Source organism: Melospiza georgiana, chromosome 1 (assembly GCF_028018845.1).
Source record: "Melospiza georgiana isolate bMelGeo1 chromosome 1, bMelGeo1.pri, whole genome shotgun sequence".
Lineage (NCBI taxonomy): Eukaryota > Metazoa > Chordata > Aves > Passeriformes > Passerellidae > Melospiza > Melospiza georgiana.
Window position 1 is genome coordinate 42,123,544 of NC_080430.1, and position 26,286 is coordinate 42,149,829.

Genomic DNA, 26,286 nt, shown 5'->3' on the forward strand with positions numbered 1-26,286 from the left:
GTCACAAGTGAAACAAGAGGACACAGTCTTAAGCTATGCCAGGTTCAGGTTGGACATTAGGAGGAATTTCTTCACAGAAAGGGTGATTAGATATTGCAATGGACTGTCCAGGGATGGGGTGGAGTCACCGTCGGTGGAGGTGTTTAAGGAAAGACTGGACATGGCCACTCAGTGCCATGGTCTGGTTGTAGTGCTCGGCATAGGTTGGATTCGATGCTCTCAGAAGTCTTTTCGAACCTAAATGATTCCGTGGCTCTGCGATACGCCACAGCGCCTGCTTTGTTCGAGGGCCCCCTCGCCCTCAGCCACCGCGGTCCGGGCGGCCGGGGGGCGGAACTACAGTTCCCGTCACGCCGCAGGGGCGGAGGGAGAGCGGGCCATGCCCTGACGGCGGAGGCGGGAGCGGGGGGCGGGCGCCTCACGGAGCTCTGGCCGCTGTGGCGGGGGGCGGGCGGCGCTGCCATGGCGCTCTCCGCCGGCCCCCTCAAGGTCTGCATCGTGGGCTCGGGCAACTGGTGAGTGCGGCGGCCCCTGGCAAGGCGGGCACCTCGGCGGCCGCCGCGGCCCGGCTTTCCCGGAGGCGCCCGGGCCTTGCTGTCGGTTCCCGCCCGGCGCCGCGGCCGCGCTCCCCTCGGGTGGCGACCGTGAGGCCACCCGGTGCCGGCGGCCGGACCGTGGCGGGCTCTGGGTCGCGCTGGTTCCATGCGGGACGGCTCGTCCTGCCCTGCCCCTCGGGGCTCCCTCGGAGCAGAGGTGCTGCCGTGACCTACTCGGAGGAAGAAGCGGCAGAATGGAGCCCGCGGTTTTAGTGCCTGTAAACACCCGCGTGTCCTGCGAAGAAGTTGTTCTAGGATATTTTTAACCTGGTATTTGTTGGGCGCATTGTCCGATAGCAGATGACGTAGACATTAAAGATGCTGTACATTTTAAATTTTTTTCCCCAACTTACTCCCTGCTTGTAGAGCTTCACTAACAACCTCACTTGTCTACAAAAGTGTTGTTCGGGGTTTTCTGTGTTCTTATATGCCTATTGCCAAAGACAGTTCAAAAAAGAATTGCGAGACACTGGGTTATTCGAAATACCTTCGTTTTCTTTTCCCTCCAAAATGATTATGCTGAAGCACACTGAGAGCTTGAGACTAGGTTTTATTGCTGTCCCTCTCTCTAGTTTATAATTAGACTTAAATAAACTTGCTTCTTCATCCACTGAAAGCAATAGACTTACTTGACATCATTCTTCCAGAGGAGTATCGTGTTAATAACCCTTTGTCTTCTTTAGTTACTTCTCTTTCTTACACCAGATCCCTCTTTACAGTGAATAAATTAAGTACAATGTGTTATAGAAATAGGGCTTCACAGTTTGTCACTTCCAATTACTTGGAATTAAATTAAAATTAATTAAAAATTATTCAGGTACCATTGGCTTTTAAGACATTAAACTCAAAAGAATTCCGTGCAGAGCAAGCCACTGTGTTTTATTAAACCAAATTTGCCTGTCTTTTGTCAGGATGATCTTAGACATGTTGCTCATCCCCTGCCTGCCCACTCCATGCAGTTGGCTTTTGCTGCTATTAAAAACACCAGCAGCTGCCAAGTTTTATTTTTCTTTGTGATCCCCTTTTTGAGGGAATGGCTGATGTTTCAGTGCAGCATCTCTTGCTTTCCTTGCACCAGCTTGTAAAATGTGTGCATTGCATTTTATATCACAAGGAATTTACGCAGTTGGAGCTTGTTTTTTAGGAATATGGTGGCTGTTGTTCTATAGTTGAAGTCTGGAAAAAGTTTCACGGGAAGTTTGACTCCATTTGTATTTGATTCACTGTGAAACTCTTACAGAAGCAAAAGATTTGGAGATATTACCTACTAGCAATAACCATAAGCAAGTGTGTTTTGTTTACACCTCACTGGATCAGCTTAATAAATAAGAAAAGTTCCTGCCTAATGGGATGAGTTGGTGGCAAAATGCCCATATCTCCTGTGCTGAGAGAAAGAAAAAAGCTGCTGCCTGGTAGCAGCATTCGCTCTTCCTTTTGGGGATAAATGTATGTAAATAACTTACAGCTTCTTTCACATGTAATTTCATGTGAGTAAAGCAGAAACCAAAGTAATCAAAAATTGAAAATAGTAATTTTTGGAGAGGTCGGTGGTTTCTTCCTCAAAGTCCATGGGATGACAGACACTAGACCCTGACTGCAAAGAGCACTGTGATTCTGTGTATGAGCACTGTGTATGTGTAATCATTGAACTAAATTGGACTGAATTTGTAAACCTTGAAAGCGCCTTTTGATATGGGGCCTGCAGTCCTAAAATACTTAATTAAAATATTAGTATTTAATGCTTTAAAGCAGGTAACTAGAAAGAAATTGAAGCATTTGTAAATATCTGATCATTGATATTTGGCATTATCTACTTTTGAAGCCTGAGTTATAAGAGTGTGTGATTGGTGGTGCCTAAATTGTAGGCATGTAAGTAGTTGATCTGAGTGGGGTTTGGCCTCTTGAGCAGTTTGGAGACAGTGGGTTTTGGAGTTCTGTGTGAGGTGATTCCGTCAGACAATTCTTCTCATAGCCCTGTAACCTATATCTGGGATGAAAAACGCCCTGCAGGAGCTTGGCAGGACAGTAGCTTTAGAAGGGTTAAGCCAGTTGCCTTGGTTGATTGACTGCTTCCAGTCAGACCTGTTTGGCTGGTTTGCTACCTTAACAATGGAAGGTCACCTTAACAATGAAGTTGACTTGGCAGGGGTCACTTGACACCTGATGGAAGATCACGGGACAGGACAGATGGCTCAGCCTGGAGAGCAGGAGCTGTGCTGTCTGCTGGCCTTGCCCTTTTAGGGTTGCTCAGCGGCTGGATCAGTGATTCTGTTAGCATCTTTTAAGACAGGGAATAAAGTAAGGTGTCTGGAGTGTTGAGAGAGTACACCTTGGAGTCCTGGGATTCCAGGACAGTGCCCAGAGTCATTTAAAGCACTGCAAGCCTGCCTTGATCATGTTCTGTAGCCTGTTCTGATAACACTCCCAGGGCAAGTTAATGAGGTGTGCACAGCCACAATTTATCCCTCATCATTTTCTTGGAACCAGTCTTTAGGTAACCTGATTGCCAAAGTTGAACAGAAACTGTAAAATTTGGGAGGAGATGGGAAGTTACTGGACAGAGGGGTTTATGCAGCTAGGAGCTTGTGGAAAACTGGGAGGAACTGTGGTTTAACTGAGGTGATTTTACAGGGACAGTGGTAGAGCAAGATAATTATATCATTTGCGCTTGCATGTTGTGACCTCCACTGCTGCTGTTATCAGGGCAAGTTAAGGAGCTTTTTGGCTTTGTGCTTTAGTTAAAAAGTGGTGAGGGGACAGCAGGCCAACTGTGAAATGGTACTGAAAGAGTGATTGCAACATCATGGGAAATGATGAACCAGAGATGCCAGTCAGGAGAATCTTCTTGTCTCTTGAATTCAGAAACTAAGACTAGGCAAATCTCCACCTTTCCTAATACTGCATTCAAAGGGTGAAAAAAAAAAGACAGCTCAGGCATTTAAGTGTTAAATAGTAATAGAATTAATGTCTCACATAAGTAGTACACACTGCCAGACCTGTTGGCAGACTGAAAATCCCAGTCAGAGAGTTGCTGAATCAGTTATTTCTGTCTTGCTCTGTCACCAGCAAGCACAGAGAATATGCAGTGAAGTTGAAAACAGAAGGCAGTGGGTTTGCCAGGATCCCAACTTTGTATATAAATCTGTAGGAGTAAATGTGCTTTTGTTCAAGGAACTCAAAGCACTGTCTGAAGAACACGTACCTGAGCTGTGTTGAATGTGAGCTCTGCTGTGTGTATGGATCTGACATTTGGAGGCTGAGCTGGTGAGCTGTGTACCAGTGCAGCAGAAACCACGTTGGTCAAGCTTGATAGAGATGGTTTGCAATTGTCTTCTGTATCACCTCCTGAACCTGGGGGCATTTTTAGTGTGTGAAGTGCTATTGGAGAAGTAAATTCCAGTCTTTTTGACACACAGTTTTATGGTTTGACTATGAAAGGTCTCCTTAGGGTACTAAATTCTTTTTCTGCTGCTACTTAGAAAGTGACCTTAGGCAAGTGCTAGCACACATCTTTAATATAGCCCAATGAGTTGTGCCATATCATAAGATCTTGAGGCAGAATGAACCCACTTTGTTCAGTTGCCAGCTATGGGTTTATTATAAGCAATGTGCAATATAAATTTGGGGATCGTGTGAGTATAACTAGATTGGAAAAGTTAGTGTTCTTACCTCCTAATAAAGTGTGTGGTTTACACACACACACACACACACACACACACACACACACACACATATATGTAAGCTTTAGATCATTACTCTGTATTTTTATCACATCTCTTAAAATTTTTTGTGTCTCCTTAGTAGGTTATCAGTAATTATGAAATTACCTCCTATCCCAGGAAAGGAACTTAGGTTAACAGGTTTAATAAAACGATGAAAGGGAAGATTGTGTTTGTTCCTCCTCTTGTAATTGTGATTAATTTTGTTACTGCTTAGAGATTTCAGAATTAAAATTGATCACTGTAATGCAGATCTCACTGTATGCTGTTCTTGGGGAGAATATGAGGATAACAGTAATGGACTTGTCTCCATGCAGTTTCAGAGGATGCTGTTCCAATAGTTCAGGTCTGTGAGGTTGGCTGCACAGCCATGAAGCTCACAACTTCTGCAACATGTAAATGATTCTTGGCTTTCAATGCCTATTGGTATTGTACAAGAACTTATGAGTCAGTCATCTCAGCAAAGAAGCTTCTCATCTCTTTTAGAGGTGAAAGTGACACATTTAATAAAATTTAATATGTCACTTTTACCTCGGCTTTGAAGACACAGTTAATTTGATTTGGGGAAGTACAGTAACCTAAACTCTCAGTGGATAGCCAACAAGAAAACAAAATAAGTAAGGATGTTTCAGTAAATGCTTCAGTCCAACCTACTTTAGCTGTAGTTGAGAGAAGGCAGCAGATGTGAATGACTAGTGTATTTTTCCACTTATTTTACCAGATCAGAATGTTTTATGGTAGCTAGTCAAATAATGTGTGAATTTGTGATTGTTTGAAAAATAAAGTCTTCTTTTTCCTACAGCGAAATCATAATTTTTTAAAACTGATTTTGTTTTCTTTTGTGCAGGGGTTCTGCAGTTGCCAGAATAATAGGTAATAATGTAAAACATTTGCAGAAGTTTGATCCCACAGTGAACATGTGGGTCTTCGAGGAGGATATTAATGGGAGAAAACTGACAGAAATCATAAATACTGACCATGAAAATGTAAAGTATCTCCCTGGATGCAAGCTGCCTGATAATGTGGTAAGGCTCAAAAGCTAAATTGTAGTTATGGAGCAGAGGAAATATTGCTTATGCTGTAAAAGGAGCTAGAAATTTGTTTTGTTAACACCTCTAGGGTCTATAATATTTCAGACTATGCTATTTTACTGATGACATCAAAAATTTAAACGAGTAAAATTACGTAATTTTGCAGTTAAGTAAATCCAATGTACTCTTTCTTCCTATCACTATTGGTTTTTATATTATTTCAATTTCTGTACAAGAAAGCAAGTGTGAGAACAAGAGCAAGATTAATAGCTTTGACTATACCCATAAAAAAAAAATTGGCCTCAACCTTGGATTGGAGCTGTTGGTCTGGGAAGTCTATGCTACTGCTTATTTTCAGTGACAAAATGCAGTAGTTTATGGCATTCAGCATGAGACCAAACTGCTCGGGTTCAAGACCCAACTGGGAGGTTCATTTTGGGAATTAAGAGGGATTTTTTCCCAGAAGGAGTGACTAAACATTAGAATGGGGTGCCCAGGGAAGTGGTGGAGTCACCATCCCTGGAGGTGTTTGAGAAAGGACCAGATGTGGCACTCAGTGCTGCGGCCCAGTGGACTGGGTGGTGTTTGTTCCAAGGTTGGACTCAATAATCTCAGAGGTCTTTTCCAAGCTAATTGATTCTGTGATTTTAGTTTTATTAGATACCACTTGTGTGTAGTGTTAATTTTGAGAAGTTATGCAGCCTTTCTCTCCCATAACTACACAGGTTGCTATTCCAGACCTTCGTGAAGCGGTACAGGATGCAGACTTGCTGGTTTTTGTCATTCCTCATCAGTTCATCCAGCAGGTCTGCGATGAAATCACAGGACACGTACCCAGTACAGCCCTCGGCATAAGTCTCATAAAGGTACAATAAATACCCTGCATTAATAACTGAGAATGTGTCATGGAGCTGAGACAAGGTGACTTGATATTTTGATATGCAAAGTCTCGGTGCATTATTCGCTTGATTGGTCCATTAAACCTTTCTAGATGTAAGATTAGAATTTGTCTTGGTCATTAGTGGATTGTTACGCAAGGCTTGCAGGAAGGGGAAAATGAGGCTCTTCACAAGACTTCTAGAAAGAAAGAGGGAGATGATATGTTTTGCACCGCTAAGCTTTCCAGGCTTTTATTTGTTGTTTCCAAAAGCAGCATTAGATGAAGAGCAGAGCACAAGCATAATGCTGTGATTGTTAATGCACATCCCACATGCTGAGTTGATCATTTCAAGAACTGCTGAGAGAATTTCATGTGATTGAGAGGATAGTGCTCTTGTTCATGTCAAATATTATGTTGCAACAGGAGAGTCTGTTCAGCATCGCCCAAAGACAGTTCGAGCATAGGAAATAGGAAAGGGCAGAGGTGTGGGAGGCATTTCATTGGAGTGTTTGTAGTTTTGCTGGCAGAAAAATTTAAAAATGTGGATTAGCTTATTTTTGGGATTGTTTTTGGGTGGGTGGGCTTTTTTCCTCTGGAAATAATAAGCAATTCCCAAGAGGTTTGGAAGATTGTGGTTTGTTGTGGCTTTGTAGGCCATTTTCTTGGCACACATTCCCTTGTTTCCTGTCATCTCTGAAAAATCATACATATATGGATCTGTGCTCAAAAAAAACAAGAAAAATCCTCAATCACTGCATGCTGCAAGCTTGTCTCTTTAGTTTGGCTAACAAAGCCCACAAAATCTATTGTTTTGTCAGTGCTGACTGGTATATTGCTCTGAGGTATGAAAAAGTAATGCTTCCAAAGTGTTCTTGCTCCAAATTGTAGAAAAACTCTTTAAACGTAGAAAGGTAAAATAAGGCACTGTTAAAAATACTGAAGATATTTATTCTCCTTTAATTTGCTAAATGTGATTTATATTCTCCTAATATAACTAATGAAATTGCTGGATTAAATGAGGTTTAAGTCAGCATATGTGAAGAAAATAGGCCCTGGGCCTATTTTCCCTTGGAATTAGTTCTGGATACTAATCACTAGTTCTCTAATGGAGTGTTGATTAATGGCTATATTTGGCAAAACAAAAACAAAAAAGAAAAAAAGGGAGGGTGTGGAAGGGGAAGAAATCCTTACACTAAAAAAAAAGCTAAACTCCAAACAGACAGAAACCCCCAGCAAAACAAAAAGTCCACGCATAGTGTAGTGATGGAAATGAAATTGTGGCACTTGCCATGCAGTGCAGGGTTGGTTACTGGGCAGCTTCCCACTGTCACTTTGCAGCACTGCATCCATAGGCAGCCTTTCCAAAGAAATGCTGTGAGGCCCCTTAATGTTTTGCAGGAGAATGCGAAGTACGTGCCAGTATTTATGAAAAGGCGCAACTAAAAAGGCATAACATAGCATCATTAAAAGTGTCATTTGAGAAGAAAGGGTAGAGATTTAACACCACATTCTTTCCTCCACTTTTACATATTCTTTAGGCATGCTGTTTTCATCAGTGTCATAATTTTTGAGTCTCATGCTCAATGCTAATGCTGTTAAAGTGGCTTGTGTTAACTTTGATAGTTAAAGTGCAGTTCTGCTCTGCAAACTATTATTCGTGGGACATCTCATTTCTGTGCTTTCTAAATTGGCTGTCAAGTTAGCGTGTCATCTTTTAGTCTCTTTTTTTTTTTTTTTTTTTTTTTCTTTCTGACAGTCTAATCTTCATGCAGAGCCTAATGTCTGACAATAAAACTGAGTCTTTGGGAAATAAAGACATTTATCTGCTGGTTAATAGTAGTTTCTGTTGAAACATTTGCATCTGTGTTGTTTTACATTAGCTCTTTGTCGATGGAAACCTTACAAGTGACTGTGTGGCTGTGGGGTGAGGAACCATATAAAACTTGGAGTGCAGTACAGCAGTGAGCATAAGTTGCAGGCTAGCTGAAAGTCATTCAAAATACTCTTCAGGCAACATCAACATCAGTCTCATTTCCATTTCCCTGTAACTGGCTCCAGGGATTGCTCTGACAGGCGTGTTAGGATGCAAGCAGTAAGGTTGCTTGCTTTGCCTGCAGACCATTGCTGCCCGGTGAAAATGGTGGAGCCTTGTTTTTGCAGGGAGGAAGGGGTGTTTGGTTTTTATTCTGTCATTCAGTATTGGATTTAATGCTACAAGAAACAGGTGCAGCTCTCCTGGACTTTGTCAGGAGTTATGTCTGTTTCACAATGGAGCAAAATCTGGCACCTAAGCCTTTCTGGTCTCCTTTCACTTGCATGAATAATTGTTGTGTAGGTGTTTACATTTTTGGAGCTGTTCCCAATGTGTGCATGCTTTTCTGTTTATTATTTGCCTGCTTAGGAAGAGGGGCCTTACAGTTATTTTGTGGGGACATTTTTGGCACTCTGGGGGAAAAATGCAACATGTATTGTATGCTTGCTTTCAGGTTGTTTCTGTATGGCTCATTAAAGATGAGAAAGCAGAGCTGTGCATTAAGCAATACAAATTGAAAAATAATGCAGAAATGCAAGCATTAGTTTAATTGGCAGGTTTTATACAGGCATTTCTGCATGTCTTTTCATTGCACCATGTTATTTAAGGAGCAGCACCTTTAACCTGTGGAAACTACTGCCTGCCTGAAATGTCACTACTGGCAGCATACAAGTGTGTATGTATATGTATATATGGAAGTAATACAGGATCACACTTTTTGTCTATAAATCATAACTCAAAATTACTAATTCCAAAAGTATCAAATCCTCAGCCTTAAAATAAAGTATTGTGGTATATTGTGGGAAAGAATGGCTATTTCAATAGCTGGTCTGCATACCCCTGTAATAAAAGCTGAAAAGGATTCTGCATTTAGCAGGCTGGGAGAAAAGAGTTTTATGGGAAGAAGGTGATCTTATTTGAAGTTCTAGTTCAGGCAGTTCAGGGTACCAGACTCTCTTCTCTGCAGCATTAATATGTGGGGTGATCTTTTCTAAGGCCCTATTTCTGCCCTTTTTTCACACTTTGTAAAGAGTGCATTATAAATACAGATTAAAAATATCCTTAAAAGTTAAATTATTCTCAGTTGTTCAGCTTTCTACTTATCTGTGAATGGCTGTTCCTTTTGTATTTCTACTACTAAACTGTTGTTGGTTATACACTGGGGAACCTGCCTCTGATATTTCAGTTCAGATATCTCTTCACAAAACAAATTATTCAGATGCCATTTTGTGAGTTTCAGTGTAATTTCAAATCCAAGTTCAGGTCTGGTTCATAACTCATGGATTGGTTATGCTTCACTGATTAAGGATATACTGATAATAAGCCCTTGATTTCTGAACTAAAAAAGCAGAATGTTCAGCACTTCTTAGAATCAGATCTTTGAGGATGGAATAAAAACTGGTTTCATCATCTAGAGTTTAGTCCTAAGTCTTAAGGTGCTGCCTCCTACAATTCTAAGACATCTTGGAGAGGTCAAAATAGCATAAGTGCCTGTGGTAGTACACCTGTCATCTTTAGTCTCTGAATAGTCCTTGTTTCACTTCTCACCTGTGGACAAGACTAATTGTGTTCTGCTTGCATCTCTACTGTGCCTAATGAATGACTGTTTAGTAATTCCATTTAATGTTGGCTGCAGGGAATAGATCAAGGCCCGGAGGGACTCAAACTGATCTCTGACATTATTCGAGAGAAGATGGGAATAGACATCAGTGTGCTGATGGGAGCTAACATTGCCAATGAGGTGGCAGCAGACAAATTCTGTGAAACCACAATAGGTACTGTTCCAAGTTGTAAGAATATTTAAAAATAAACATGCACCTGTCCTCACAGGCGCTCACCAAATAGCTCGAATGTCACTGTTTTCGACATTAGCTGACTGTTACCAGAAGCTGTTGGTTGGATTTCCTAGAATGTTTATGCTTCCAAAAGTACTAGGACAATACTGGGAATAGAGGGAGAGAGAAGACCACAATTTTACCTATTCTTACCAGGGTTATTACCTTAGTATGTGAAATACAAGCATGTTTTTTATCACCCTTCATATAACAAACTGCTTCATTTTATTACTTTGTTTAAGATTTTTTCTTGGGTCTGAATGGCTTTACATGGATAAACAATTATAAATTCTGTACTCCAGCTCAGGTGCTATTGTCAAAGATAGTACCTTCATGTGTTTGTTTTGGTTTGACTTTTTTGTTTGTTTTTTTAAGGTATCTTCTTTTAATTCCTCAAAATACTTTGTTCCCACAAGAACTAGTAATTGTTTTACTTCTGTGTTGATGTTTGCACACCTTTGCAGCATGAGGATGTGCCTAGTCTTGGATTTTACGGTTCCTAGAAAGGCATGTGTGTGTGTATATGTATACAGGTACTTACACATACTCACACTTTATGGCACAGAGTTCATATTATGGTTTTCTTCAGTGTTAATTTTTAGAGTGTTGTGCACTGCTAGCTTTGTAACATCTCATTCACAGCTTTTGCATTGAACTTAATTTTGAATGGTTGAACAGCATCTTAGTGTTCAAAAACAATTGTCAGGGGCAGCATGCTTGATTAATAAAGCAGCTTTGACATACCTTTATCAGTAGGTATTTTTGTGGCGTGCTCGCTTTGAAATAATTGGTAGAATTGCTCCTTCTTAATTCATCTCTGTTTTATTATTTGCTGTTCTTATTAAAGATAGTGATCAAAAAATGGACAGTGAGTTAATGGAATTGTTATTTAGAACCTGTTGCTGAGCAGACAATAAATTGGTGAAAGTCCTCAATAACTCAGTGCAGAGCTTTTAAGTGCGATGTCACCATGATTGGTCCTTTAGAACAGGGTTTCTATTTAGGATTGAAATAAAATGACCTTATCTCTGCTTTTAGGCATTTTGGCTTGCACAGGAAAGGCTAAAAAACATACAGATAAATTATTCCTTTTTTTTAGCTTTCCTTTCTCTCTCTCAATAGGCTGCAAAGTTTTGGAAAATGGCCTTCTCTTCAAAGAACTCCTGCAGACTCCAAACTTCCGAATAACTGTAGTAGATGATGCAGATGCAGTTGAGGTGTGTGGTGCTCTGAAGGTAAGATTAACAGGCTGCAGGTGACACACAGATGAAATAGTGATCCTTGTTAGAAAAGAAATGAGGGTATTTCCATTTTAAAAATAAAGTTCATTGTATTTTTTATAATATGTAAAACTGCAACACAACATTTCCAGAAGAGCCAGAGGGGAAATGAGGGAGCAGCGTTTTCTGAGAGCTGGCTTTTAGATCTGTGTCTCACCATCTGCCAGGTTCTCTTTCTACATCTTCCACTTAACTTACACACAGTCATGAAGCAAGTATTGATTTCATCTAACTGGCTGATATATTTCTAAGTCTATTTTAGTTCCCTTTTTCTTTTTGCAACAATGTGTTCACCAATAGAAAGGGAGAAAGAAATTAGCATTAATGCTTCGTATCTGTTGACAAAAATGTCTCCCTCTTCATTGACTGAAGCAATGTGAGCACTCATGTTTTATGGACGTATACTACATAAGGTTTGTGTGGATAATCACATGCAGAAATTACCTGAATAGGAAAAAAGTTATTTTGGACAGTAATTCATCCAAAATTTTTTCATAACAAAATTGATGCCAACAGGAAGCAAAGGCTAACTTAAACATTTTTAATGGCTATTTTTTCAGGTCATTTACAGGCCATATGTAAAGGGAGGCATTAATTGTTTGGCACCATAGCAAACAGTACAGTAACTCACATTATCTGATACCTATCCTGAATAATTTCTGATGGGTGTAGTGGTTTAATAATTATTTTGGCTTACTTATTTATTTTTGGTGTTTTGAATAATTATTTTGTCTGCCTTTGGTTTTGCTGTTGAAATTTTGTCTGAACTAAATTAACTGGCTTGCAAAGCTACCACACCAAGCAATGATGTCTTAAGATAAGGAACTCTGATTCCTGCTTAGTGAAAGTAGCTGGATAGATATAATAGCATTTTTTGGCATATTAATTTCCTTAATTTTGTCTTGACAGCTGTCATACTGGAAGGCCTGAGAAAGAGGAGGTAATGGGTCTGTGCACTGATGGGATTAGGTGTTTTGTCGCAGCATGCTTTGGAGTTACTGTACAGAGAGAAATTTCTTGAAATTATGGAGCTTGTAATTCAGCTCCACAGCCATTGCTTTAAAATGATGTGGGTGATGTGGGAAGGTTACCAGAAAAGAAATCCCTGACCCTTGAAAAAGTTTTGCAGATTTATTTTTCTTTGAAACCTGCTCAGCAGGATGTTTTCTGACTAGCTTAAATCCTTGTCTGATAGAGGAGTTCTGTCCCAGGAAATTTTCATTCACACAAATCTTGTGAAAGGGCATTAGAGATGAGCATGCCCGTCAAACTGGGCAGGTAGTCAGCACACACTCAGAACTCCACTGAAAAGGTCTAAGTCAGGCAAGATACCAATATTTCTTTGGAACTGCAGTAGAATTTAAATAGATTGTTATTCTTGACCTGGAAAGATACTAAGGTGAGACTTTAGGGGATTTTTGTAACCTTGCTTTATTGCTCTCTTCTGCTTCATTATTCGTCATGCATCCTGCAGACTGAACTGTCTAGTTGTATTTCTGAAAAGGTGTTTATATTCTGTGTGCTCTAGTAATTTCATATTGATTGCAGTATATTTTATAATTGAATTGAAATTTCCAAAAAATGCATGGTATAAGGTCTAAACAAAAAGTGAATTAAAGATAGATTAACTGGTTTAAAAGTACTGTGGATTTCTTGCATAATTAAAAGGCAAAACTGATGGCATAGACCCATCATTCTAGTATGGGCGATGTCTTTAATCATACAAGTCTGTCTTAATCTAAAAGAAAATATTAATAAAATGGTATTTTAAAGTAGTTTTTAATTTAAAACCCTTTCTAGTTTATCCTAAATCTTGTGGTGGCAGCATGTAAATAATGTCCTCAGGTGTTTTACTCTCAAAGATTGAAAATTTTTATTAATGCATTGGGAACATGTCTGGCTCTGAAAGAAAATAAAGAAGCTAAAATTAAACCTGTGGATAAGGTTTTATTACCATAGTGCAAAGCAAAATGCAAAACTCAGATATGAATAGTGTTTTTTCTTAGAAGCTGTACATATTTTCTAAAAGAGCTTTGCTTTCTTATCATTCATCTGATAGTCTTTGTAATAAAAATTTGAAAAGTAGACTTTTTTTTTCAGAGTAAAATCTAATGTGTAGCTTCAGTCAGCTGACAGTTTGTTAAACTTGGGAAGTTACTTCAGTAAAAAATAGTAAATATTAGCTTTGTTTAACTTCCTGGAAGGAGGAAGTTCCAATTTCAGAAGGTGACACTGTCATGTTGCATGGAGACATTGGCATGAAAAGAGAGGCTCTACCCTCTTTCTATAGCAGTGCCAATTCAAAATGTCACTCCAGACTGTCTTTTTAGATGTGGAAATAGTAAAACCAGTTCCTGTGTTGGTGTTTGAAGGATGAGAAAGAGTACACTATGGAAAACTACATTTTTCCAGCTTCTGCACTTTCCTGCAAATACCAGCTTAGGAAAAGGAGACTTTCCTGTTATTACTGGCATAATGGACTAGCTGTTAAAAGCCTGTACTCTACCTCTCTTTTTATTTCTGCAAGCCTTTCTATGCAGGGAAGATTTTCAGCGTGGGTGGTTGCCTAAAGCTTGGGAAAAATACAGAAGGGTAACAAAGAATGCTCTGAGCACAGCTTTCCCTTACAATGATAATTACAGGTTTGAAATTTGGTTTTGGAAGCCTATTTGAGTTCAGACTGTAATATTAGGTAGTGCAGCTGGGTGATCATAGGAAAACATGTGTTTGATTGCTATTTATATATGGATATGTATAGAATATCCACTTCATTTACTGTATTTAGATTTGTGACAATGGGCTGGTGGAGATAAAGTGAAGTGCAGAAATCAGTGCCATGAAAAAGCAGTCTTGTGCCAGCTTGGACACTGACTGAATAGACAGTGGCAGTGACTTTACAAAATCTGATGGTACTGAGGAGGAACAGCTTTCTACTGTAACCTGGCTGTTGGAACAAAAGTGCTTGGCATGTTCTTCGTGAGGATATTTTTTTTCTTTTGAGGGCTGATGAACATTTCACATTTGTCTGTTGACCTTTTCTAGGAGTTGGGGACAGAAACTGACGAAGTTGAAATTTGGATAGTTGTTTCAAGATGCCCAGTTGGCTTTACAGGCAGCATGACTCAAGGCCACCTACAAGTACACCTGCCATTTATCAGATGATGAATGGGCCTTCCTAGAAAATGCTTAAAGTTTATGTCACCTAAAAATAGTATGTGCAGCTATGCTCACATATGGAGGTGCTGTTGGATACTGATGGATGTGATTGTGCAGAGCAGCATGGACGCAAGGTTGTCACCTCAGAGGTGTTCTTAGAGTCCTCACCACGTGTGCCAGTGTGGAGCTAGAAGCAGCACAGATGTGAGGCCAGACTGAGCTGGGGTATGAACCTGGCCACATCCTTGAGAGGCCATTTAGATGCTTGTAGTTGCAGTCTCGGGGGTAAACCATACCCCAGTTTAGCTCACTTACCCAGTGCAGCAGTGCAAGGGGTGCCTGAGAGGAGGAGGATTGAGAATCTAACCTCTGGATATGGAAAAACAGCCATGCTCCAGCTGCCTGATGATCAGGGATCCAGAGAGTTAAAAACCCTCAAGTGGCAGCAGCCAAGGACAGATGTGAGTTACTGTAGGAAGCAGCAGCAGCAAGCAGCAGCTGGGGTTGCCTTTCGGGTTGCTTCAGGCTCATCTAAACCTTCCAGCTTCAGCTAAGCCTTTAATAAAGAAGTATGGTGAGGATTTATTGTTTACCAGGTTATGTAACTCAGCATTGTTACTTGCAAAGTGTGTTTAGGGCAGTCAGTGTTGAATAGTCAGTGTAGGTACTCTAGAAGTTGATTGTGAGAGGTTTTTTCTTCTTCCTGAGATTGAGTGGAAATGAAATTCAAGTTCACCAGGAGCAAGCAAACAGTTTATACTTAACCTCTCTGACAGTCCTGCTGATACTGTGTTTGATTTTTTGAGTCTTTTCATTTGACCTCTTCTCAGCCATCAGGGGAAGCAATGAGCTTCTCCAGGTTCATGTGTAAACAGAGAGAAAGCAGGCTGTGCTGAGCTGTGACACTGCCTCAAGGAAGGTGAAATAATATGATCCATTTAATTATGGAGAAGTAATGGTTGCCTCAGAAATGGCTGCTGAAGCTGTCTGCATGGGCACTCCACAAACATGCTGTACACTGGATATTGGATACTTCTGAGGACTGACTCTGTAGGAGAACAATCTGTCAGCAAAGTCTGCAGACTTGTTGTCCTTGTTTTCTTGGTCATCTGTTGTCCTTGCATTTGTGACCTCTTGCATGTTTGCAGCAGGTTGTGTACAAGTAAAGGACACTTTCTCTCATTTGTTCTGACACACACTGTGAGCACTGCCTGAGATCAGCATTTCTTTTCTGGAGCATAGCTTCACTAGCCCAGCGAAAAAATAACTAAATCCATTCCTTGTTCATGTTCTAGAATAACCAGGACTAACACCAGGATAGCAGAACAGCTCGTCTGTTAGGGCAAAGTATTTTAGTAGCTTAAAATCAAGTGCAATATGAAACCACACTATAAATCATGGTCAGGATGTGTGCTTTCATGCAAAAAGCTGTTAATGCCAAGATAGGGAAGTGTGTTTGCTTAAGCATGTAGTGATTTTGAGAGCTCTGAATGCCTCAGGCCAAGAGGAACATTGTGTTGCAGTCCTTTTGGGGTTATTGTGACAGTATCTTTGAACCTGTGGAACGTGTTTGTCAGTAGGCACTTGCTTATTGGCCTCTCAGACTCCCATGTGTGCATGCAAATGCAGTCAGTTTCTAATCTCATGGAAATGTGGGCTCTTTGTATGTGGGTATTTGCAGGAATTCCTGTAACTTCAAGCTGTGGTTTAATCCCAGCTGGCAACTGCATATTGTGCAGCTGCTCGCTCACAAAACCCCTACCCCCTGTCAGGGATGGGAAGGAGAATAAGTGGAAAAAAGTAAAACTCAAGGGTTGAAATACAAACAGTTTAACAATTGAAATCAAGGAAAATACAGCAACAAGATCAGCAGTAGTAATAGAAATTGTAACAAAGGACAGAGTGAAAACCCAAGAAGAACAAGTGATGCACACTGCAGTTGCTCAGCACCCACTGCCCAGTGCCCAGCCTGTCCCCAGGCAGTGACTGATGGCTCCCAGCCAATGCCTCCAGTTTGTTTACTGGGCATGGCATTCTATGGTATGGAGTATCCCTTTGGCCAGTTTGGATCAGCTCTCCTGGCTGTGTTGCTCCCTCCCCAGACTCTTGTTCACCTCCTCACTGGCAGAGCATGAGACCCTAAAAAGTTCCTTTCTTGAAGTAAGCAGTACTTAGCAAACCACCAAAACACCAGTGTGTTATCAACATTATTCTCCTACTGAACTCAAACCACAGCACTGTACCAGCTACTAAGAAGGAAGTTAACTGAAACCAGGACACTTCGGGTGTAGTCTTTGTCAGTGGCAACATTCAAAATCAACCATATGAAATACAGAAGGATGTTTTTGCCAGGTCAGTCACACTTCCTGCCTTATGTACTTCTCATACAATATCACAATCTCACGATAGTGATAGTGCCACTAGGCTCTTGTGTGTCAGTTTGTGTTCTGCTTGTGCATCTCCCTGAAACAAGCTCAGCTTAGTGCCTACAGCCTGAGACTTCAAGTAACAAACTAACTGTTTTGATCTTGTTTGGGACTGAAAGATAACTGGGTTGTAAGTTTGGGGAGATTTTTTTGTCATTGTTGTTGTTTTTAAAGGGGTGGCTCATCTTTGAGTAAGGTATAATTTTCAATGTGTATAATTAGTTCTCTACAGTATATTAGGTACCAGACAGTTGTCAGAGATTCTTCAAGGATTTAAATAAAACCAGATGGTAGACCTTGTAAATTAATAGCTGTGGCTTGAGGGATATGTGTGCCAGCACATAACAGTCTCCTAGGCACAGGAGTGTGTTCTAGAGCATAATTTGTTGTCTTGTTTCCTCATTATTTGCAAACTGTGTAAGAATATTCAATGGGAACATTGTACAAATGAGGAGCTCATGTTTTAGAGTTGGGCTCACTACTTCCCTTGTTCCCTAGCCCATTTCCTCAGATGTAAATAGTTTTGGTATGACTTACTTAAAAGGCTATTTCTGTTGCTCCAAAGACAAACACTGCAAAAGGTACAAATAGACAACAAAATACTTTAGGCCAAAATGTATTGTAAATTATGATCAAGCAGACTGCTTCAAAGTGGAAAGTCAAGCAGACAAAACTGGAGGGAAGGGGAAGCTTTAGTATGGGAGTGTTCAAGAAGTATATGGAAAAAACCCAAAGGTTGCTCAGTCATGTTTGTGTTTTTAGATGAGTGATAAATACTTAGAGATTTCCCATACATGTAAAATCCATTTGAATGGGTTATCCCATCTGAAAACTTCTTAAATATCTGTTTGACTTCCTCTTGCTTTGGCATCAAATGAAAAAATATTAAAGGTTGCTCTGCAAGAGGTGCCTGATGGAAGTGTACCTTGACTGAATCACCACAGCTAAGATCTAAGCCAAGATGATTTAAACAACCAAATTTTAAAGCTGACTGCCTTGGGCTGCTTCAGGTCTAATGTTGGGATATCTGTCTGCAATTTTTAGGATCACCTTAGACCTCATCTAGCTGCTCAAAAAGCAATGACTGATCCTCTGGCCTCATGTGATTCAGAGTCACCTAGCCATTACTAGCCACACAGCTCTACAGCTGCCTGGCATTTGTGGTTCTTACAGTCCAAAACCAAACCAGCTGTTAATCAGTGGTTGTTTTCAGTAGCATCTTCTGATTATAGATCTTTCTTCATCAACAGTTAAAGTTGGTTTTTTAATTTTATTTTTTCCCTACATCAGATGCTACATTAGGAGTCATAATGTTGGCTCTCCTGTGCATTCTGTTGAATCACTGCTGCTGCTGCTGTTTCATGCAGGAAGATATTAACATTCATTATTTCCTTGCTTTCTTTATCTATATGTCAGGATGTCATCTTTTTGTGGGTTTTTTTTGTGTAAGATGGATTGTTTTAGTGGGGATAGTGGAACCGGGGCTAGTGCCTGCTCTGACTCCCAAGCCAGAAAATAGTTTTTATAGTTGCTTCACTCAATTGTGTCCCATCAAATGTCTATGTTCTGTAACCAAAGCAGGGACCATGTAGCTGAATGTTAACAGCACATTCTTTGTAGAAGGTCATCACCAGGTCTAAGGAAAAAGCAAACCATTTTTTTGCTAAGGGATGTCTTCCTGTATCTTGAACCTTTTAGGAATCCTTTATGAACTATGATGGTCATAGAAACTCTGCACACTTAAAAGGGCTGGGTACTATTGGCTTGGCTGAATTTGGTCCTGTAGCATGCCATCATAGACGTCATTAAATGCTTTTTAGCTGTATTGGTGCTTTAATCATCAAGAAAATCTGAATAAAGGGACTGTAGGATGTCAGTCTAACTTCACCCTTACCTCAGGGCAGGAGTAGCTCAGTCTAGCTAAAACTTTGTTTGGGTGTAGTGCAACCTGTTTGTCCTTAAAGATGGTCAATAATAATAGCTCCACAGCCTCAGGGGCAACTTATGTCAGAGTTTTAACTATGCTTTTATCCTTGGAAATGTTTTGCCTTATATTTCTTCTTTTTTTTTTTAGGTTATCCCATAGACATCAAAATTGCCAAACCAAAATAACCCAAACTAGCAACCTAGTCTTTCAGTAGTAAAGTGTTTGCTGTTCTTGAGGACAACTGTAAGCAGTAATTGAGTCATTTCCCATTTCTCTTCCTACTAGAATGTAGTAGCAGTGGGAGCTGGTTTCTGTGATGGCCTTGGCTACGGTGACAATACCAAAGCTGCTGTTATTCGCCTTGGCCTAATGGAGATGATCGCCTTCGCCAAAATTTTTTGCACGGGACAGGTTTCTGTTGCCACTTTCCTGGAGAGCTGTGGCATTGCTGATCTCATCACAACGTGTTACGCTGGCCGGAATCGACGTGTAGCAGAAGCATTCGCTACATCTGGAAAGGTACCTCATTCTCTGGCTGGAATCTGTTCCTATGAGTACTGCCACTCCTCAGTTGCTGGAGTAACAGTAGAGTTAGCTGAGTCATGGTAGCACCCTTCTCTTTCCTCGTGTTTTCTGAGTCTGTTGGCTAGAATGAGTGTAAAGGTATTAAAAGGTGGGCGGGTGGTGATTTAAAAAAAAAGATTGAGAGATAAGAGAATACCTACAAACAAGAATATGGGAGAATATTCTATATGCTCACTCAAGACTACTTTTCAAAAAGAAAAAAACTCTCAGTAACCTTTATTTTTTTTCATCCATATTATGTTGTCAAGCTTCTGAAAAGTTTATCATACCTCTCCTTTGCTTTCTTTTTTTTTTCCTCTGCTGCTTAGTCTCTTGAAGAATTAGAGAAAGAAATGTTGCGTGGTCAGAAACTCCAAGGGCCACAGACTTCTGCAGAAGTGCATCAGATCCTGAAGAAGCAAGAAATACTGGACAAGTAAGAACAGATGAAACAATTTCCACATACCCCTTTTTTATCTCCATAATTCTTTCTGCATATTTGGTTTTGATATCTTCATAAAAGTAATAGCCAAAAAGAAAATCACTGTAATAACAGTAGATTAGAAGTTAAAATCAAAGAGAAGTGAATAGAACCTGAAAATAATATTGGTGTAGATAGAGCTATTAGTGTGACGTTACATTTGTTAATGTCCTATTTGCAGAGTGTTTTGTTGCCTTCTGCTACTACAGAAAAGCACAGCAAGTGTGTTTTAATATGTGGAAAGAAAAAAATGCATGAAAGTAGAGCTTCTTAAAGAGACTGTGAAAAGTTGCTACATCTCATTTCATTGTAGTAAATTCATTACTTACCTCTAAGGAGAGGAGCTTGGTGATCATCTGTATAGAGTGACTGCCTCCACCACATGGATACTAGCTTAGATACTGCAGTTCTCCTTCTTAATGTGACTTCCAGTTTGCTGTAGGTTAAAACCTCCCATCTGCCTCTGTAGGTCAGAGTGGTTTTTTGTGGTATGACATTAAGCAGATTGTCCTGGCTTGGTTCACTTGTATTCAAGTCAGAACATGAATGATTCCTATAGCCACACACACAGTTGTCTTCTAACAAAATTAAGGGATACATTTATCTGTTGCTGTTCGTTAAAGAGGAAAAATCAGAAATTTAAAAACTGCCAGGCAAAAGACCAACCCTTGTTACTTTTTTTTTTTCAAAAGCATTTTTTAAAGTTCAGTTTTAATGCATCAGCTGCATTAAATGATTAATGTTTTAATATTATCTTTGGATCTAAGGTACCTAAGTTTGTCTCCTTACTATACAGTAATTAAGCTAACTGCAGAAAAAATTAATTAAAATGTTGGCTTCATTCTTTACTGTTTATGATTCCCTAAATGAAACAGGATGCTGTGTTTGAGGGTTGTTTTGTATCCTGTTCTATCTTACAGCAAATTAAGTGCATTAGAGATGACTTTGGGTTGTGCTTTTAATAAAAGACATGAAAACAGTGTCGCTAATTTCCTTTTGGCATGCCAACATATATATGTCAGTTCTTCCTAAAAGGTCTCATTCAACAAGACTATTGAAGACAACTTTCAAAGTGTTTTGAAAAAACTACTGCTTTAAAACATAAAACACAGTGAAGCAGCCATGGTTTCAAAGTGAAGAGGAAAGAGTCTCATAAGGGTAGAATTTCATACTCTGGTCTTGCAAAACTATTCCCAAGGCTATGTAGAAATGTGCAAAAGTCAAAGTTCAGAAGAGCCTTGGTAGCAGGGCTGATTCCTGTTGATACTCATGGTGCAATTTTTGTTGTAGTCTTTGCTGTCTTTATGTGCTCAGGCCTGAGATACAGCTGGAGTTTGCTGGCCCTGAGCCTGCAGTCACCCTTGGTACAGGTTTCTCCACATGAAGTGTGGCAGACCTGTGCACAGTAATGTTCTCTGGGATAAGCAGCAGGACTTAGGTATCAGGCTGTGGCTTGTAGTAGTGGTGCTTCTTCACTGAGCAGTACCTGCCAGTATTGTACCTAAACCTGTGGGACACCTGCTTTTGCTCTGAGAGGTTCATCTGTTTTGTGGCCACCTCTCACACAGTCACAGCAAATTTTGTTAGTGCCTACGCTAACAAAAGCTTTTATGGCAACAGCAAATGTAACCCCCTTCAGCCTAGTACATCATACAAGGTGAGTGAGGTTCATTTAGAAATGCGGAAGTCATTGTATAAATTCCTTCTGCCGATTTCCCAGTAAGGGTTTTGCCATCTGAGGAGTTTAGCATTGGATTTGAGAGAGCAGCTGTGTGGCTGTGTGGTAATTTTTTTTTCCACCAATGAAGTAGAAACAAAACTCAGGTCGGTCTAGTTCAGGGTGATGTGCTGATAGCATTACTGCAATGTAATAGTGACAGCAGAATGTATAGGCCATCATACATGGTGCTCAGGGCTGCTCAACTCTGAAATGGGCATTAGAGCCCATAAAGCTTTAGAGTGACTGCTGGGACACATTTCCTAAGGAGAAAGTCCTAATACAGATGTATTCTGAATCACTCAGAAATTAACTATTTCTCCATCTCCAATGACCCTTGTTTTTTATTTCCATTGGTTAAAATGCAGCAGAATAAAAAGCCATGCTGAAAGGGTATATGTACTTGATGAACAAATCAACCCCCAAAATTTACCAGGCTTTGTATGAAAATTGAACTTGTCTGGCTGTTACTGTTTGGGATGGACAGAAAGCAAATACAAATTTTGTAAAGTATCTTGGCTGTAACAAACCTTCAGATTATCAGAGAAGCCTGACTAATTTGAAAGTTGTTGGAGATGTGGCCAATCTAAAAAAAAAAAGGCAAAAAAAAGCAGATGTGGAATTTTGTCTTTCAAAATCCAGGTCTATTTTTCAATTCTCATTAAAAAACTTGACCTTCAATGTTTTCCTGGGTCTTTTTTGGTCATATACTTTATTATCAAGTTATTGCTGAGAAGTACTGCGTAACAGATGTGCCAGTCATCCTTTTTAACCACAGATGGGTACTGCTGTGAGAACAGCCAGGAAAAATGTTTTAAATTTATTTTTTAGAACACTTTATGGTTGTGCCATGCATAATGAATGTCTCAGGCTCCATTATAGCTAGGCTTCTGAGAGTCACTCTATTTCAGAGATGCGTGCAGGTTCTGTAGTTAATGCCCTGCTTTTCAGCCTAGCATTTGCACCTGGCAAATAGAAAAAAGAAATAATTTTTTCCATCTCTCCATTTCCCCCCTCCCTCTCCTCATCCCTTTATATTTCTTTCATTTAATAAAATGTTACAGAATAAATTTACACTGTGTTCACTTTCCCCACCCTCTTTCCTCAGGTTTCCACTCTTCACTGCTGTGTATGAAATCTGCTATGAAGGGAGACCTGTTGCAGACATAGTATCCTGCCTTCAGAATCATCCACAGCACAAGTAAAATCCATCAGGCTGTTGTACTAACGCAGCTTTCTGCCTTTCCAATTCGTGTCCGGGTTCCAGTGGATGTAGCTGTCATTGAGCTTTGTTCAGAGCTGCTCTTAGGCTCCAGGAGCACCACGAGTGTCTGTGAGCGGCTGTCGGTGTCTGTCCCCAGCCTGTGTGACACAGCACGCCGTGTTGGCTCAGTGATTGTCCTTTTACTGGCTAACATGCAACTCCTCTAAGATCCGCAATACAAAAGTTGCACTGCCTTCCTGCTATGTATACACAAGTGTACTTTGAGTTTGCTCCTGCACCATAAAACACAATGCTTTGTTGTCTTCTATTCAAGCCTGGTCCACAATCTGCTGGCACTCTGGGAAGAATCCCAGTGGTTTTGATCAGAGGCTGAATCAAGCGTGTAACCTTGAAATACTAGGAATCTGTTCGAACTTTGTTTTATTCTGTATGCGCAATTAAATGTTAACATTTTGCATGCTTATGACTATATTAATTTAAGCAATGTTAATGCAAAACAAGTTGTAGCAGTTATTCAAGGGGCTGCAGGGATATTTCAATGAACTCTAGTGAAGAATATTTTGATTTTTGAAAGTTGTTGAAATTGTCAAGCTACTTTGAAACCAATTTCTAAATGAATTTAAAGTTTTTAATTACACTGTTTTAAAGGGAATATTCTAGAGGGGGATCATTGCCTCCCCTTCTGTTTTTTAATCCTTGCATTTTTGTATTTCTCCATTTCTCCCTTACTGTTCCTCTTTGTTAGGCTCTTCTAGAATCCCATTCCCCAAAGCAAGCCAGAGGTGTTCACCTGGGGGTTCTGAGCCCTTGAGCCTACAGTTCATTTTATTGTTTTACCTGTGGTTGTTCTTCACTGCTGTTGTTGCTTGTTTGATGAAGAATAGCCTTGGGTATCCACTGCTCCAAGTTGTTCTGCTGTGATTTTAGCTTAGCTGCAATGTGTTGAGCTCCACACAACACTCCAAGGAATGTCAGGGGAATTCCCTGGTGCAACACACTTGTGTCATCAGCAGGGTTGTTTGCCAGTACGATGACTGCATTCATTTCAGTGCCTGCCAGTCACTGGCACGTCCACTGGGCTGTAGTCCTGGTCCAGCCTTCCCAGCTCTGGAGTTACTCTTTCACTGGACAAAACTTTTATGGGTGCTGAATCAAATCCTTTACAACTCATCTCCCAGAAAGCTTCTCAAAGGCATCCATCTCTTTTATTCCCCAGGGTGTCAACTAGGTTTTTTCCAGGAACCTTGGTTTTATCAGGGAGGTTAATTTTATTTGTTATTGGAAAATTTGTGATTTTATGAAGTTTAAGGCGGGGGGCAGGGGGTGGTTGGTTTGGTTGGTCTTTTTAGATTTTTTTTTTAAGATTGATGCAAGAGAAGATAGATGAGTAAAATCTGTTTTGCTTTTCTTGTATACTTAAGTGTGGGGATTTTTTTGTGAAATATATGCTAGGCACATTAAGGGTGGACTCCTTCTTCCAACTGGGAGACAAGGGTTGGCATTAGAATTTATAGAACAAGACTGTCCATCTGCTCTGAATATCCACACCTAACATCTGAGCAGTATCAGAACTGTTGTTCACTGTTCTCAGTGGTGGTTTTAGACCAGGAATCATGAGCACACACCCATCCTGAAACTTCAGGTTGTCATTCAAAAGTTGCTAAAACAAAGAGGATGCCTGGGAATAATTATCATACTTACCTAACCTGGATTACTCTGAAATAGGGAAGCTTTGGGGCAACTTTGTGTAGACAGGAAGACCCTTCCACTTAGGGGTACCATTTTTTTGTGCTCCTGTATTATTTTGAATTAATATTTGGAAGATCTCATGAATGTCCTTAGATATCCAGGGATGTGAAAAGTTATTTTGCCTTACTTCTGATTTAGTGCTAAACATGGGAGATGGCCAGAAGTTAAGTGACATCAGACATTTGTGGCAATTGGGAGCATCACTGGTAGAGCTGACTTGGAGCAAGCACTCTGCTTAGACATTTAAGAGGGTGTTTTAAGGTTGGAAGCACTGTTACGCTAACGCACACATGGAGCATACACTCCTCATTACTGCATAACTTCCAGTGTGTTTGCTTATGCTTTGTTTTGTTCTGTTTTTTTAATACCAAATTGGTGGCTTTCGCTTTGTATGTGTACATATACATTATATATATAAACTTTTTTTTTTACATGTAGTATGTAGGACAGTAGCATTTTTTGTAAGATACATAAAGGGCTATATGAGCTAAATGTGGTAAATTAATATATATTTTTTAAATTATTTCTTTATTATTCCAATACTACTTCTACCACTGAAAGTCTCAAATCTTCATTGTTCTTATTTTTTAGAGAAGCTTATATTCTAAGGCAAATCCAGAGAAAAGGTTTTTATGGAATTCGTTTCGCCAGTCTGTTATGATATTCTTTTTTTCAGACAAAAATTGAGGTTTCAGTAACTAAAATAACTAAAATAGTTTATTTAAATTCTATTGATAGTTCACTATTTACATTTGCTTTTCAGTGCTGGAGAACACTCAGCTTGGCACTATGTATTTTTTCCCCCACTATTTACTGCTCATTAAAAGACTGTGACATGGTACTGGAACTGAATGAGCCTGCTCTGCAAACACTCTGTTTTGCCTGGTACTGGGATAGTCTTACTGAAATCATTACCCCTGTGTAAGGGGGTCATAAATTTGTAACTAATTCTTGGGTTATGAACTTTACTTGCTAAGGAAGGTATTACATTCTAATGATACCTACTCAACTTGCCCTCATCGTATGTACTGATTTTGTTTAGAGATGTTGAATGTATACCTGTTTGAAAAGTTAGTACAAAAATAAACATTTTTGTCTTGGGAATCACTTTGGTTTCTGTTCTGTTTGTCTCATTTTACAAGGCTTGCAATTAATATTTTATTCTCTTGATGGAATGTAGGTTTTTCTGGTTGTGGTATGTAATGACAGCAGATGGGAAGTTGCCATGCAAGAACATAAATTTTAAAAAGAGCTATTTGGCATCCAGATTGTCAGGATTTTCTTTTTTTCCATTAGTGATTCAGTTGTACTGTCTTTGACCTCTGAAAACAGGTTCTTGTCTTCAGTTCCTTCAGTTGCTCTGGGAGCCACTGGAGGGCACTGGTCGCTAAGTGGCTGATTCCACCTGTTGTGGAATGACTGTTCTGACCATTTCTGAATTTCCCGAGGCTCCTCTATGACTGCACCTGTCTTACAGTGTGTTCTTTGTATTTAGGAGATGGTTGTAGTTCAGCACCAGATGCATGTGTTGTAGACCACTGGGATTGAGGGAAGGAGCTTGGTACAAAATGCCCAACGTGTTATAACCTCCACCCAAGGCACTGCCTTGCCTGTCATCGGAGACCCTCCCAAGTACAGGGCAACAGCCACTACCTGAACTGCTGGACA

General features: G+C 40.1%; 1 protein-coding gene across 1 annotated transcript; it reads left to right on the plus strand.

Annotated features, from left to right (window-relative positions):
• The first annotated feature begins 446 nt into the window (after positions 1–446).
• On the plus strand, positions 447–25,722 carry GPD1L (glycerol-3-phosphate dehydrogenase 1 like). Its single transcript, XM_058033391.1, has 8 exons — positions 447–515; positions 5,163–5,340; positions 6,072–6,212; positions 9,895–10,033; positions 11,216–11,328; positions 19,168–19,401; positions 19,776–19,882; positions 22,753–25,722. Exons 1-8 carry the CDS (start codon positions 463–465, stop codon positions 22,847–22,849), a joined length of 1,062 nt encoding a protein of 353 aa, XP_057889374.1. The 5' UTR covers positions 447–462; the 3' UTR covers positions 22,850–25,722.
• Positions 25,723–26,286: the final 564 nt, after the last annotated feature.